Source organism: Solenopsis invicta, chromosome 14 (genome assembly GCF_016802725.1).
Source record: "Solenopsis invicta isolate M01_SB chromosome 14, UNIL_Sinv_3.0, whole genome shotgun sequence".
NCBI classification, from domain to species: domain Eukaryota; kingdom Metazoa; phylum Arthropoda; class Insecta; order Hymenoptera; family Formicidae; genus Solenopsis; species Solenopsis invicta.
The window spans coordinates 17,269,086-17,285,136 of NC_052677.1; the positions used below are offsets into that span (position 1 = coordinate 17,269,086).

Genomic DNA, 16,051 nt, shown 5'->3' on the forward strand with positions numbered 1-16,051 from the left:
CAGGTCTACTCTGGCACCACGTCGAAAACCGTGTACATGGAAGATGTGGAACCGGGCTGTCCCCGCGATGCTCAATGTTCACCGAATCCTTGTAAGAACGGCGGCCATTGTACTGATCGTTGGCGCGACTTCCACTGCAAATGCGAACGTCCTTATCTCGGTCACAAATGTCAGTACAATATGACAGCCGCCACCTTCGGCTACGAGAATATCACGAATGGTTACGTGACCGTGAGGGTCAGCGACGCGACCAGACGTACCGTCAGCTCGGTCGTCGATATTTCCATGTTTATTCGCACGTGGGAAAGCTATGGTGATATCTTCTATCTTGGCACGGAACTGGATTCTCAGATCGAACAGAAGCCACAAGAGAAGACCTACATAGCGGCGCAGTTAGAGGGCGGTGAACTGCTTGTCAGGATTCAATTTAACGGCACGGAGGCCTATACCGTCGGCGGCGTGAAGCTCAACGATGGAAATAACCATCTGATCCAGGTGGTGCGAAACGTTACTCTCGTCCAAGTGAAGATCAATGGCACTGAATATTTCCGGAAAACCATCAGTGCCACCGGAGACCTAAACGTGACCGTTCTTTATCTGGGAGGATTACCGCAAGCATCGCGATACATCCGTCAAGTCGATAGTAGGCAGATGGAAGTGCAGCAAACACCGCAGATCAATTTCAAGGGTATTATCCAAGATGTGCAGATATCAAACGGCACGAGAACTATGTATGTGGAATTTTTCCCACTAAAGGTAATTAGTATTCTTTTTGGTATCTTTTTAACTCTATGATTTTTAATTATGTGCATTGTAATTAATAATAAATTTAAGCAAGCACATATACAGATATGTATTTTATTCCAAGTTCCAATTTTAATCTGTAACATTGTTCAAACTTTTTATCACTTTCATTCAAAGTTTATAAATAACTTTTATTTTTGTTTTAGGCTCAAGACATTCCTGCACTTGTTCAATTCGGCAATGTCTCCTTCGACTCTGAAAAGGTCCTCGAAGGCGTGGTATCGGACGACGTATGCGTGAGCAACCCATGCAATCACAATGGCACGTGTCACATAACGTGGAACGACTTCTGGTGTCAGTGCCCACGCGGTTACACTGGTAAGACCTGTCAGGAAATGGAATTCTGTCAGTTGCAAGACTGCCCGGCGGGTTCACGCTGCCAGAATCTTGACGATGGCTACGAGTGCATTGCTAATGCGACCTTCGATGGTGTTTCTACTGTCTTCACGTACACGTACGGTCGTGCTACGGATGCCGCCAGTGACTTACCACTCGACACCATCGAAATCACCTATCGATCCAATACTGGAGGCACGTTGCTTCACATGGCATCCCACATGGGTGACCAACATTTCACCGTGTCCGTCTTCAGAGACACCGTCACTGTTTCCTGGCGATTCGATTTAAAAGAGAACCAGGATATCGTCTCCTTTGGTAAGAATCAACCGGATGGAAACTGGACTTCACTACTTATAAGACTGAACAATAATTCCGTGGAGTGCGGTTACACCAATCCCGGTGAAGAGCAGCCTCATGTGAGTCCCAACTTCAGCTTCCAACTGTGGTACAATCTATTAGTGTCAGGAACTGTCACCCTCGGTGGACTTTCCTCCAATGCCTTATCCGATAGGCATACGTATCTTACTGTTGGATCCAGACAAGAGAAGAGAAACGGGCAAATTGTGGGCAACAGCGTGGATTACAATGAGCACAGGTTGACGACCGCTATGCCTCCGCACAGTATGATGTCTGGTGCGTATATTTTAATATAGAATTTTTTATGTATAACTTTAAATGTCATGTTATATGCAGGATTGGACAAAATACATTAAAAATTGTGTTCAAGTACAAAATACTTTCAAAATATGTATTTTGAAATATAAGATACTTTTAAAACAAATAGTTTTTAATTCTTTATAGATTTGATTTGATTTAATTTAATTTAACTCAACTATCTTAACGAAACTTAATTTAAACTCTTACTCCTTACCAGTTTTCTTTTTTTTTTATGCTTTTTCTTGGAATCAGAAGATTATTTTTTTCCTTTTTGCATTCAGGTGAACCGTTTAAGGGCTGCCTCGGCGAAGTGCGTATCGGCAGCATGTTGCTGCACTATTTTACGTACGAAGAGGTTTATCAGAATGCAAACTTTACCCCGCTGGAGTTCCTGGAATTGCAGGGTAACGCTAACGCCACTCATCGCGACAGCATTGGTTGCCAGCTGTGCTTCGACACAGACTGCAAAAACGATGGTTATTGCTTCGATAAGGGCAACAGCTACGTATGCGAATGCCCGGCGGGTTACGCCGAGGACGACTGTTCTTTTAACATCGACGAGTGCGTCGACAACAAGTGCCAAAATGGCGCGTCTTGCCATGACGGTATCGCCAATTATACTTGCGAGTGCAAGAACGGCTGGCAGGGATGGCTGTGAGTATATTCTCTCTTCTCTTTAAATTACTTTAGGTTTTATGTACAAGGACGAATTAATGTTTTTTATTACTATTATGTATGTACAGCACAGTTTTTTTTTCTGTAAAATATCAATGTCATTAATTTTAAAAAGATGGGTTTTTTTCATAATTGGACTCTTTGTAAATTGATTACATATATTTATAACTTTATCATAAAAAATATTAACGATAATTAATAAATAAGTTGATTATAAATAAAGTTATAATAAATAATTAGTAAAATTTTGTAATAAACAATTGATAATGCGAATGTATTGTCAATAATAAATTTATAATTAATATCAATGTTAGTTGATACAAAAAATCGTTTACAACATTTTGTAGAGCAATTAGAAAATTTCTAAATCATCTTTATCATCTTTATTAGAAAATGATACACATACATACATATAATCACAACAGAATGAGATAAATACATAAAATACATAAATACATATTCTCTAACGATTAAGAAGGGATTATGATACTTCTTATCGAGTTTCTTTCTTATCTGATTACAGATGCGATAGTGACATCAACGAGTGCGTAACGTTGAGCCCGTGTCAGCACGAAGGCGTATGCGTGAATCTGCCAGGCTTGTTCAGGTGCGAGTGCCCTGATCGATTCACCGGCGAATTGTGCGAAAGCTTCCGGCTGATCACTTGCGAGAACGAACCATGCAAGAACGGTGCGACCTGTGTGGATGCGTCGAATCCAAAGACAGGTGACAACTTCACCTGCAATTGCATGCCAGGCTACGTTGGCCCGATTTGTGACACGCCCTATTGTATCGAGAGAAAGTGTCAAAATGGGGGCAGATGTGACTTTCCTCCTTTGTATATAAATCAGGTAAATAATTTCTCTTTTTCTCTTCCTGTTTATTGCATCCTTACATTTTGATATGCCAAGATATTTGATTTTTAATTATTATTATATAGTAATATAATGCTATCCCGATAGGATAGCATTTATTAAATTATATGAAAAAATAATTGCATAAAAATTATAATCTGCAATTATGTAAGTATATTTACAAAAATAAATACAGAAATATTGACCTTTTATAAAATATTGATATGTTTATGCCAAATTAATTTTGAAACAGTATTTTGGCTAAAAAATTATAACGGTTTAGCGAATCATTTTAGTAGTACACACAAAATTACAATTGTTTACCTAGTTTTTGACAAATATTATTTTGAAATTTTATTGTGTTGTAATGTATCTTAGTGCAATAATTGCGAAACTTTTGTCAATTCATGATGCCATTACTATGTAATATTTGCATAATGTGTCTATCGGGGTAAATAGATTTTTTTACTTTTATACTTTTAAAAATTCTTTATATCTTTGATATATCTTTTAATAATTCTGCCATGATTGTTGCATAAAACAGATAGAAAATAATAAAGCGCCGAGATGCGCTTGCCCTCTCGGTTACTCCGGCATGTACTGCGAGATCAACATTGATGACTGCGCACCAGATTCTGAGGGCGATGTACCCTGCAAAAACGATGGCAAATGTTTCGACGGAGTGAACAAGTTCATGTGTGACTGTCAAGGCACTGGATATACCGGAGTTGATTGTTCGTACGACGTGAATGAGTGTAAAGAGTTGAATGTAGATTGCGGGCACGGTACTTGCGAGAATCTACCTGGTTTCTATCGGTGCATCTGCGACAAGGGGTATTGCGGCAGTAATTGCGGCATGGAGAATCCCTGTCAGGAGGTGAGCCAAAAGAGCACAGTTGATTTTTTTTCTGTGTGGCATGGAAAGAAGATTACTAAAATTTGAGTAAATTAAAAATGTGACAGACTTGTATAGGAATTAGTAGAGAAAGTGTTATAAAATTGGGAAAATTTAATAAAAGATACAATTTTACGAGTTTTTTCTTTAAAGTTACAATAATGAAAATTAAAACAACAGAAAATTTTATATTACAAGAAATAAAAAAGGTATAAGTATATAATTATTCGTTTTTTGTTTCTTTACGACGTAATAATGCCTTTGTTTCAATCTTTTATTAAGGGTTTCTGCCACAACGGTGGTACATGTGAATGCGCTGATGATGGCGGATACGTATGCCGATGCTCTCCTGGCTACACAGGACAAAATTGTACAGAGGTAAGATAAAAAAGAAAGATTTAGATCATGTACCGTGTTGCATGTAAGTTGGGAAATTTATAAGTTTGTCAGTGATAATTCAATAAGATTAGACATTTAGAATATTTACATCACATTCTCTACACAAAATAATATTATTTTTAATTTACTATATTTATTATTTAAAATAAATTTTGCGAAATTATATTATTTTATATGTATAATAAAGACTAATATAATTATATAATAATATAATATATAATATATGGGACAAACTTGTATGTAAATTTGTGTAGATAGAATTATTTATCTCTTTATACATATATATAAAATAAATAATTATTTTTCAGCCGGAACAGAACTATTTAGGTAACCAAGCCCTCGACATAGCGGTAATCGTAGGTCCGATCGTAGGCTTTCTCCTCCTGATTGCCACTGTATCCCTTATAGCGCTCTTTATGATGGCAAGAAAGAAACGTGCAACACGTGGCACATACAGTCCGAGTGCTCAGGAATTCAGTAATCCGAGAGTGGAGATGGATAATGTGATGAAGCCTCCACCGGAAGAGAGATTGATCTAATCGAATAATCGAAACTGCAATCGGAAGAACGTAATTAGGTAATGCGAATGAACTTCGATATGTGGAAGTTGCATTTTGAAAGAACACATTCTGTTCAGAAAAAAGGTACGTATTATAATAAGAATAAAAGAATACAATTTCTTTTTCTAAAGTTAAATTTGTAATTAATCCATTGAATTACAAATTTCTTTACTTACAATTTTGCTTAGCTGCAGATTTTGTTTTCTTTTCTACAAATGTAAATCATTTCGTATATCGAGAGTTATTTGCATAGCCTAAGTCTTCCAAAAATGTGATTCATCATTGCGAAGATTTTCGACTGAAAGCATCCCATTAAACAGTAATAGAAAGATTGAAAGTTTATAATCCATTTTAATTCATTTGAATACATTTTGGATTAAAAGACAGCATTAAGTCATTTCAATCTTCAGTCATGTCATGGATTAAAATGGATTGGATGATCTGCGAAAACTTCTTTTATAGATTGAAAAAATAAAAATCACTTTATTTCAATTCTTTTTCATGGATTAAAATGGATTATATGGTCCGCATAACTTTTTTGGATTGAAAAAAATAGAATCCCGTAAGTTCATCTTACTTCATGGATTAAAATGAATTCAAAAAATTCTTAAACTTTAATTGGATAGAAATGGATTCTTGATTTTTTGAATCCATTTCTATTCATGTTAAATATTTTGTATCCAGTTCCGTTTGCTGGGATGTAGATCGCTCGACGAACAGCCAAGTCGATGACGTGAAACGATTATTCATCGCGTCTTCTAGTCCTCGCTGTTTCGTCGTCACAAAACAATAGACAAATTAGAAGGGGAGAATTTATTATAAGAATAATTTTTTTTTTTTATTCTTTCCCAGTAAACGGAAATGGATTGAAAATTTGTAATTCATTTTAATTCATTTTGGATTAAAAGGCAGCAATTAAATCTTTTCAATTCTATGTCATAGATTAAAATGGATTGGATAATCCGTGAAAACTCCTTTTAGATTAAAAAAAATAAAAAGCACTTTATTTCAATCACGTTTCATGGATTAAAATGGATTCAAGAAATTCTTAAACTTTAATTGGATAGAAATGGATTCGTTTGGTCATTGTCAAATCCAAATTCTTGATTTTTTAAATCCATTTTTATCCATTTTTATCCATTTTTAATATTTTGAATCCATTTCCATTTACTGGGTTAGACAATAATTAGGAAATTTCCGTGAAATCCTTTTAATTCGATACTTGCGAAAAAATCGTATAGACATTGATTTCAAGATTAATGAAAAATTTAATAGTAAACATTTTTGCAACAACACATTTTTCGACGGCATGTCAGCCAAGGGAAGATAATTATCGATCAAGTAGATTTGAAAACTTGACATTACGTTGAAACAAAGTCAACGTTTTGTTTCGAGCTTTCTGAGCAATGTGTAGACTGTGTAGAGTGTCTCAGAGAAAATGTATATTCATTCCATGCATAAATATACTTTTTAAATAATTTGCATTCTAAAAATAAGGATCATAATTCGTTTAGTTGAATCCGAGGGACCAGTAATGATGTTCTAAGATTCGAGAATTCGAAGATTTAGAAATTAAATGATTCGAAAGATTCGATCAAAGTTCCAAAAGCTAAGAATCTAAAAGATTCGAAGATTCTAAAGTTAAGAATTTTAAGAGAATTAGGGGAAGAAAATATTTAATCGTAAATGACGTTCGAGTAAAAAAAGTTTTATCGAAAATAATAAAGAGGGTGATCTATGCTCTTTCCTCTCCTCCATCTCTCTGGGACACCCTGTAAATAATACACGTAAAATAAATCATCTAGATTATAATGAAGTGTACTTAAAGCTCTCAGAAGTGTCCTTAAGACGTTAAGCAATACTCGAAGGAGGCGAATCCGAGCAAACAGACCCGTCCATTTTAGTGCCTAATCTATACTCTACTTAAAGAGATATTATTTATAAGATGCGGTGCATGCAATATTGAGAAGAAATAGAGGAAACAAGCAGAACGGTATGCAAAAAGGCGTACATGCGAGATCTCTAATGCATAATGTTCTTACGCTTGCAAAAGAATAGGTGAATTAAAGGAAATTTACACTTAAATTTTTTCGGCGAATTCATATTGTAAATTCTTGAATCTTTATTTACCTATACTTTGTTTTCCTCTAATTAAATTTTAATTAAGTTCGTAATAAATTCTTCCTCTCTAAAATGTTATTTTAATTATATTTTTTCGTTGTTCAATCCAGTTCTTTCTAATCTTCATTAACTCCTTTCAATTCCTATCTTTTTTTAGTATAACTTATTTTTTACTTTTATAAAACTTCTATTCTAATTCGATTTTAACATACTTTTTTAAGTTTTTATAATTTTAATTAGATTTTTAGTTAATTTAATGAAAAGTTTTCTTTTAATTTGCCTATCTCTTCGCAGTAATTATATATGCTAAGTCTTAAATATTGTCAAACAGCGACATATATTCCGATTTATTGTAAAGAAACGTTGATAGTGTCAAGCGTTTCCAATGTAGGTACAGAAAGAGAAAACTTTCTGAATGCGCACGGAAGATTCGCATTATCGCCGGGCCTGTTAATTTTGTACATAGTTAGACATAACTCGTAAGCCGAAAAAGATTAGTAACGACTTTATCACATTTAGAATTTTATATGACTATTAGATATTTAATGATAACGAACGTATTAATCGATACGTACTTATACTACCACGACCAAAGTAGCGACGAGGCGATATCTTATAAGATTTTACTTTGTAAAAATCATCTTTTATAAGCGTTTGATTCTTCACTTACAAAGTATTTGTGTTCAAGACTGAGTTCCCAGCGTCTAAAATAAGAGAAATGAGGAAAAATGTAATATCCAGAAATGTAATATGTAATATACTGAATATATATATATATATATATATATATATATATATATATATATATATATATATATATATTTGAGTTAGAATTAAGCTAAGAATATCCGTAGGACACGAAGACACGGCAGTACTTCATTCATTCGCCACGGCACTGTCGATCATTTTGATCGACAAATATTGAAAATGTATAATAAAAATACAGATAAATTTATTAATATGTAAGGTTTATAGAAAAAAATTAATAAACATTTGTAACATAAATATAAAATAATAAAGAATTACGTTAATTAATAGGTAGTACAACTGGAATACGCCATGATCTATATTTTCAGTTAATTTTATTGAAATGTGCTTTTAAGCATATACCACCCTAAAGCATATAACAACTACATCATTTGTATGTTTAAAAGCACATTTATTGATAAAAGTGAGCTGAAAATATTCTCAGATAGCACAGAGAATTCAAAAAGAATTTTAAAAAATTCATATCATGTTTATGTAAAAAAAAAGCTAGTCGCTATCCTAAATCATAAACCATAAGAATATATATATATATATATATATTCAAAAATGTAATTTGTATTAATCACATCTTTTTTTACTGAATTGTTAGTTTGCCAAAATATGTAAAATTATTTGAAATATGTATAGTTAATAACCGTTCCGTTTTTATTTATTTTAACAAAACGCTATCAATCGTGTATAAAATTATTTATACTCGCATAATTTTTATTTCGCACTACATCTAATAATTTCGCAGTATATCTACCTAAATCCTTGACATATACAAATTAAGAAAATAAATACGATAACTTTGAGCGCGTTTTATTCGGTATGATCGAGTCGAAAATATGCAATGCAGCACGTTACACCAAGTAAGTATAGTGACTTCAAACAGACAATTAAATGTACAAAATCAACAAATACATATGTAAAAGAACAAATTGATTAATGCATCAACAAGTATCTTTATTCAATAAAATACAGAACATCTAAAATGTATATATTCGTACATGCTATATGATGTATAGTATGTACCAATAATATAAAACAATGTTTGATAAAATTTCTAAAAATTATATACAATGAGATAAAAAATAATCGACTAGATTCTTAAATATATGCTTGATGGGATGTGTCAGAAATTAAAACTGTATAATCCAAATAATTGAAAATTAGGAGTTTTCGGTCAATCTGTTAGGAAAAGAGAATTGAGTAAATTGGGACAGTTCTATCTTGTATTCTTGCCATTCACTTTGTTTAATTTATTACGCGAAATTTTGTCGAAGAATAAAAGCCCGGCAGCGCGTTCAATGCTGTCGGGTGGCACCTGTAAAAGAATTAATGAAACTCTTGTAATATTTAAATTATATCTTATTATATATTGAATAAATTTAGCATATCGCTTATTTTTTTATACTCATACAATTATTCTAATACGCTTAAATTTTAATATTTTCTTCTAATTAATAAGCAATTGTATTGACAACTTAACTATCTATATTACGACACATTTAAATATATATTTATAATTGTTATATAAGTAAAATATGTCCTACACATAGTTTGATATCTTTTCTATACATTATAATTTCTTGGAATGCAAAGCAATACCTGGAAATTAGTGAGCGGCGCATTATCGTCAATTGGCGTATTTGGCATCACAAAAGCTTCCATTTCGAGTTTACCATCATTAGTTTCGCCGACGATCACCTTATAAAAATGTGTAGGCACTGCCACATGATTCGCGCCAATCACTTCATAACGCACATATTTCTTTCCATCCGCCTCTCTCCTGTAAATAGACAATAACAAAATGTAAATTAATTTGATTAATTATAATGATTTTGAAAATTAATTATTAAGAAAAGCGCTGCATAATAAAAATGACAAATATATAATAGCAGGAACAATAGTAAGAATAACAATAGAAACAATTAGTATTACTACATTAATTAATAATAATATGAAAATAGACAAAATTCAAAATAAAACTGAAAACTGCCTAAAAAGCAAACACACTTAGGAAGGTATAATGGCCCCGTGCATACGTAGACGTCCTTGTAGATATTTGTCAATTTCCGAACGTATTTCTCCAATCTGTTCCAGGAATCTCTGTTGAAACCCTTTCCAACCTGTGGCGCCATATTCGTGAGAAAGAAGGTTTGTTCCATGTGTTTTTGGTCCACTTTGTGATTCCCAGCCGCCGCCAGATGACCGCGATCATAGCCACTTCCCTTGTAGTCTGTGTTGTCTGACCTACTTGGCATCACCAAAATTAAAAGATTCAATTAATTTTGACAGATTAATTCAATCTACTAAATTAGTAGACAATAATTGAGATAAGACTATGACATATATGTATAGTGCAAAGATTTTTCAGAAACATGTTGAGAATTATATATTAGGAATTATGTTCCTTTTCACCTGAAGAAAGGATGTATACTCTGATCTGGTTTAAATTCGCATTTTGAACGATCCACCTCGTTGTTGTACTGCAGTCTATCCTTGGACAAGTGTTCAAACACCCAATGAGCAATTCTGTTTCGTCTGTCATAGGATAGCACAAAATCCTCGTAGGACCTGACATGATCCAATCCGGGAAAACCAAATTTCATAATCTGCCGTAATATTACCAAGGTCCAGTACGATCATTAGAAATTTTGTAACCATGCTAAAAATAATTCAGCAAAGTTTCTGTACGTCGACAAGTTACTAAACGTTGATTCCTTTCTTATTTGATGCCACTAGATTTCTTATCATTTGCATACATAACTTTAAACTCAATTTAACTTTCTATTCTTTTCTAGCTTAGTGAAAATATTTCTCAAAATTTTTATAAGAGTAAAAATAGAATAGTTATAAAATTCTATGAAAATATTTATTAGGATAAGACTAAGAAAAGCATAAGAAGTTAAACTAAATATAAAGATGAAAGAGCTAATATCTGCAGAAAAACTTGATGCAATATAATTTTTGTGTAAATGTTTACAATCTATAACTCACACGAATGAATGAGTTTAAAGTTAAGCAGTATTGGTGCAAACAGGTCTAATTCGCCACTACATGTCAATCTATTTGTCAAATTATTTGTTATTCATGTTATTGTTACATATTACTCTCCTAGTTGTCCACCAATAAATAATTCTGGGAGTTAAGTCAATCGATCCTTGATTTTCACTCACCTGTGACACTCTCGTGGTGGTCGAGGACACACTGCAGCCCATGTCGAGATTCCTTTCGGTGGGTGTTAAAGGGGTGGCCGCCGAAACCGTGCCAAACAGAGGCAAACCCGGCATGTTCCGGATTCGCGTCCCTGACAACACGCTCGTTTCATTGTCTTTCCAACATCGCCTCTGTTCGGAGAACTTGCCCAAGCACCAGCCTGCCAGACCCACACTGGTCAGAGCAGTTAGATTAAACGCGATTCGCCTCATACCGTTCGTGTGTCGTAATATTACTCTCCTGCAATCCCACGTGGAAATGAGTTCGGTCAGTGTGGAAGGAGAATGGAATGAATGAAAACAATTTTAGAAACCTGAGAGCAATTCCAATCTTTTTTGTGAGACTGTCGAAATCAAATACCTGTATGTACGCTACCGCCAGTACTACATCCATTATCGAAATTGATACTATTAAGGAACATTCATTCTATGACAGTGCCGATAAAATCGGAAATGGATGTGGTTTTTGTCTGTGCTAAAAGGGGGGGGAGGGGGTATCAGAAATTAAATTTTGAAGACATATAAATCAGAAATTTCTTACACAACACTGAGATTTCTTATATAAAGATTCTTTATTTACATTTTTACAACTTATTTTAACTTACTTTAAAAATAGACCAATTAACCAAGAGTAATGAGTCTGCACAAATGAATCACTTAACATCAAAATAACGTAATACAGTTTCAAATCTCTCCATTTAATCTTGATATAAAATTATATAAAAACTGAATCTGCAATTACCAAATTGTAATGCATATCGTTTTTCACAAAAAACCTACTGATTAAAATAAAAAGTTATTCACAAAATAAATAATAAAATAATTTATTTTTAACATTATCTTGGTTAATTCTCCCGAAAAATCTGTTATGAAATTATACAGTATTTTATTATTGAATAAATTTTTCTCTGACCTTTATTGTTATAAAAATTCTTCGAAATCTCACGAGATAACACTTAATCACTATTATTCTCATCGGAATCTTCTACTAGGATAGTGTCATGACCAGGTAACATTCGCGGATCAAAAGTATTTTCAAAGCACTTTTGAAATACTACTCTCGCTTTCTTAGACACTCGACGTGGTGACGGCGACCGTGGCACATCTTCCTCCAAGTCAATACAATCTATTGGATCTTCTTTCTTCTTACAATTCTTTTCGTCATTTGTTGATTTTCTTTTTGTGATACTAGAAAATACTGAATTTACTAGTTTTCGGTCACCCTCCGAAATCTTTCTATTAGTCGTCGAAGATGTGCTGATAGGATTAAACGCGACAGAGTGACGACTCTGTTCCTCTGTATGCAAATTGTTTTCTCGGATATCATTTATAGAATTATTCGCTTTTGCAGAAATGACGCCCACAGAAACATTTCCGTTTTGGTTGCATGTTTGATTCAATTGATTTTTCTTTTCTAGTGACTTATTCTTAAACATATCATCAATTTGATGGTTGACAGGTTTTTTCGATCGAGTAGAGGATTTGTTGTTGCGGGATATACTCTTTGAAGAAGCATTCTTTCTTCGAGCAGACTGAATTTTCCTGCTGACAACCGACGAATCTGATTGATTGTCACCCTCTGGACTCAGAGTTGACATCAGCATATTTGCCTCGAAAGCTTGACTCTTCAGTATAAATAATATTGGTCTGCAAAACATTATACACGAAGTGATTATTGAAATGTGCTAAAACTTCATGTTACTGATATATAAAAGTAATATTGTAATCGTTACCTATTATTAAAATATCTATTTAATATTAAATAAGAGCTTAAGAATTTGATATATATACCTCCCCGATGTTCCGAAACTCGCAGTAATGGGGACACCTACGTTTTCACTGAAGCCGAGTAACGCTCTGAGCTCTTTCAAACAAAACGTAACACTTGTCTCGTTGCCAATGGTGTAGCGATCAAACTCTCCGCTACCAAGAGCCAGCTGGGTACGTGTAGTATTTACCATAACTGTATAATACATAATTATAATATTAATTAACATTATGAAAACATAAACTAGATGAATAAACGCAAAAATCTTCGTGAATTTTTTGCGGAAAAATGAAAAGAAAATCCGTATTTATTACCTTATAAAAATCCTACATTTTTTCTATTCATGACATTATATTTAAACATTACATTAAAAATTAATATAAAATGGTATTGATACTATAAAATTGCAAATTGATCGATAGATGAAATATAACGGACACGCGTTTTCGAAAATAATTTAAGAAAACTTGAATAGCAGCGCTATTTTATATTATTTTTAGTAACATATAAAGATCAAATAGAAAAAAATACGATCTTTAAAACAAAATAAACACAGCTTCTCTATCTCTTTCCGTTTTCCATAAAAAATTTACACAGACTCTACGTAGTTTATTTATGTGGACTTTTTAACCCGTGATATAAACCCCTCCCTTAATTGAAAGTAATATATTACTATATTATTTTGCATTTTACAGTTTACATATGCTAGAAGTAGCACGCTTGATTTACCTGATGCTTCGTCCACATAGTTCCTAAACAACAATTTATGTGGCGTTATCTCGAGTGTTATTTCGATCAAAGTTTGTGCAAAATTCTGCAGAGCGTCCGTTAACGTTCGAGCCCGCGACGTCAATTCATTGACCATACCATCCTTAGTGTATGATACCTATTTAATTCACAGTTTTATTATATGACATGATCAATGATTCAGATAAAAATTTGAAAACATTAATTACGAAAAACTAAATAACAGCGCCATTTTATATTATTTCTAATAAAGTTTAAATATCAAATAAAGAGAAATGTGATTACAAATATCCTTAAAATGTATTTTCTCTTTTTTATAATACTGACAAGTCATTGCTCATCAATTTCTTCATTATTTGGCAACACTGTATTAATATTATGTCAATAAAATTAATCACAAGTCCTTGTAAAATATTAAACGGTAAAATGTTAAACAGTTTCTAAATCGCAAAGATTATTATAATGAAAAAGTGTGTTCCATGTACTTGTAAATTTTCAGTATCCAGAATGGGCGTCAGATGAGACTTCTTAATACCATTTTTGTATTTAAAGATGAACACTAAATTGCAGGCATCTATCTCTAAATGAATATGACAAGTTTCCACTTGCTTATCTATTGTATGTGCAGATTTGAAGACTGTCATTGCGCTCTGTAAAAAATATAAATTAAATAATTAAATTAAATTATAAATTAAATATTATATACGTATAAATGCTAATAAAATAAATATTACCCTCATTGAAATTTTACACTTCTGTGCCTCTCCTTCTGAGAGGTCTCCAAGAGTGTAGTAGGAAAAGAAGTTTTTGTGGAACATGAAGTCGGAATACGCCGATTTTGCCATGTTGACAGTGCGAAAAGAGACTGACTCCTTTTGCGGATTCACATATACTTCGTCGCCAATCTTTGCTAACGTATGTATTGCCTTTGCCAAGACTGCAACAATCAAACAACATTAATTAGCAATTTGATATAAAAAAGCTTCACAAGATTATTGAGCTACAAGTTTTTTGATTAAATTTTTTTTAACTATAAGACACGTGAAATTTTTTGGTAAATTTTATTTAACTCGTAGTGTGTAATAACACTGAATACATACTTTTTGTAAATCTATATGCACTGCAAAAACCAGTGTAAAAGATTAAATTAGCTATGTAATAGAAAATGTTAAATTAAGTCGACAATTTTTGTTTGTGTTGTAAAAAAAGCAATTCTTATTTAATATACATTAATAACTTAAAAGAATAGATAACCTACTTTTGACGTTTCCGCCGGGTACGACGCATTTCATGTCGAATACTCTTTATTCTACGCACAACTAATATCCTAAAAAATATACAACGTATATCGACTTAATGTTCTTCTCAAAACAACGCTCATTCGAACTTTCACGCGCGGCCATAACACAACAACAATGTGAGACCATCAAAGGCAGAAGGCAGAAGATATCAGTCTGGTAGAAAGATGGGTTAGGTTAGCATCCACTACTTGAATTAGATGCGTATTTAGAAACAGTGACTGATCTGTCCATCAGTTGCTAATTTCGATAATTTCAAAATAGGTATAATTGTCGAAAGAAAATTACAAAAATGATGAAAATGTATTCAGAAGCAAAACATATCGTAATATAAACCTTGCAAATATATTTTTACGGATGAGAGAAGAGATCAAATTCTCGAACGTTTGTTTCAATGTAGGAAAAGATAATTTTTCATTAAAAATTATTTTTATTATACGTATTGTAAGAGAAATTAATTAATAATTAAATTAAATTAAAAATAACGAGAATTTAATTATGCGTCCCTTACAATCACTTAAAAGATCGGTATAAGTTGTTGAAAGAAGATAAAGGCAATAAATGTAGTAAGCGAGCATTGGCTTTTTCACTCAAAACTCATTCAAAACTCCAAGAAATATTATTTGAAGTATCAGGAAAGCAGAATCAATAAGGAAGTTGCCGAAAGTACGCTAGATAAATCTTGGTATCGGCGCGCTGATTGGCCAGCGTCTTTGTGGCGGGGATGTTCTATCACTTCAGTATCGGCGCGCTGATTGGTCAGCGTCTTTGAGGCGGGGGTATTTCTATTATTTGAGTATCAGCGCGCTGATTGGCCAGTGTCTTTGTAGCGGGGGCATCTCTATCACTTACGTGTCGATGCGCTGATTGGCCAGCGTCGGGAAGCCATCATGTAAGTTTAGCCAATTACCGTGTACCTTCTCTCCCTGGAGTGGGGATTTTATCCAACCCCTAAATACAGTAAAC

At 33.2% G+C, this 16,051-nt stretch overlaps 3 protein-coding genes across 5 annotated transcripts in view; 1 reads left to right on the forward strand and 2 right to left on the reverse strand.

The window, feature by feature from the left end:
• Positions 1 to 8,339, forward strand: part of LOC105207675 (protein crumbs) — a 42,635-nt gene extending 34,296 nt beyond the window's left edge. The window contains exons 13-19 of one of the 2 annotated variants that reach the window (XM_026133993.2): positions 4 to 756; positions 951 to 1,776; positions 2,082 to 2,454; positions 2,999 to 3,326; positions 3,874 to 4,206; positions 4,507 to 4,602; positions 4,932 to 8,339. In XM_026133993.2, the coding sequence (XP_025989778.2) occupies positions 4 to 756; positions 951 to 1,776; positions 2,082 to 2,454; positions 2,999 to 3,326; positions 3,874 to 4,206; positions 4,507 to 4,602; positions 4,932 to 5,162 (2,940 nt within the window). In that variant the 3' untranslated portion in view covers positions 5,163 to 8,339. The remainder of the gene's footprint in view (positions 1 to 3; positions 757 to 950; positions 1,777 to 2,081; positions 2,455 to 2,998; positions 3,327 to 3,873; positions 4,207 to 4,506; positions 4,603 to 4,931) is intronic. The other variant, XM_011177247.3, reaches the window with a different exon arrangement.
• Positions 8,340 to 8,996: 657 nt separating this feature from the next.
• Positions 8,997 to 11,681, reverse strand: LOC105207676 (endonuclease G, mitochondrial). Of its 2 annotated transcripts, XM_039457308.1 has the most exons (7): positions 11,587 to 11,681; positions 11,488 to 11,513; positions 11,234 to 11,433; positions 10,476 to 10,669; positions 10,071 to 10,307; positions 9,663 to 9,843; positions 8,997 to 9,378 (listed from the first exon to the last, which is right to left on the reverse strand). In XM_039457308.1, the coding sequence occupies exons 1-7, from the start codon at positions 11,664 to 11,666 to the stop codon at positions 9,280 to 9,282; spliced, it is 1,017 nt and encodes a 338-aa protein (XP_039313242.1). In that variant the 5' UTR covers positions 11,667 to 11,681; the 3' UTR covers positions 8,997 to 9,279. The 2 variants fall into 2 exon arrangements, with proteins under 2 accessions (XP_039313242.1, XP_011175550.2); XM_011177248.3 differs by having other exon boundaries at positions 11,234 to 11,513.
• A 144-nt stretch (positions 11,682 to 11,825) lies between these two features.
• LOC105207677 (cell cycle checkpoint control protein RAD9A) lies at positions 11,826 to 15,294 on the reverse strand. Its single transcript, XM_011177249.3, has 6 exons — positions 15,046 to 15,294; positions 14,522 to 14,724; positions 14,273 to 14,437; positions 13,770 to 13,926; positions 13,064 to 13,235; positions 11,826 to 12,919 (listed from the first exon to the last, which is right to left on the reverse strand). The coding sequence occupies exons 1-6, from the start codon at positions 15,077 to 15,079 to the stop codon at positions 12,229 to 12,231; spliced, it is 1,422 nt and encodes a 473-aa protein (XP_011175551.2). The 5' UTR covers positions 15,080 to 15,294; the 3' UTR covers positions 11,826 to 12,228.
• Positions 15,295 to 16,051: the final 757 nt, after the last annotated feature.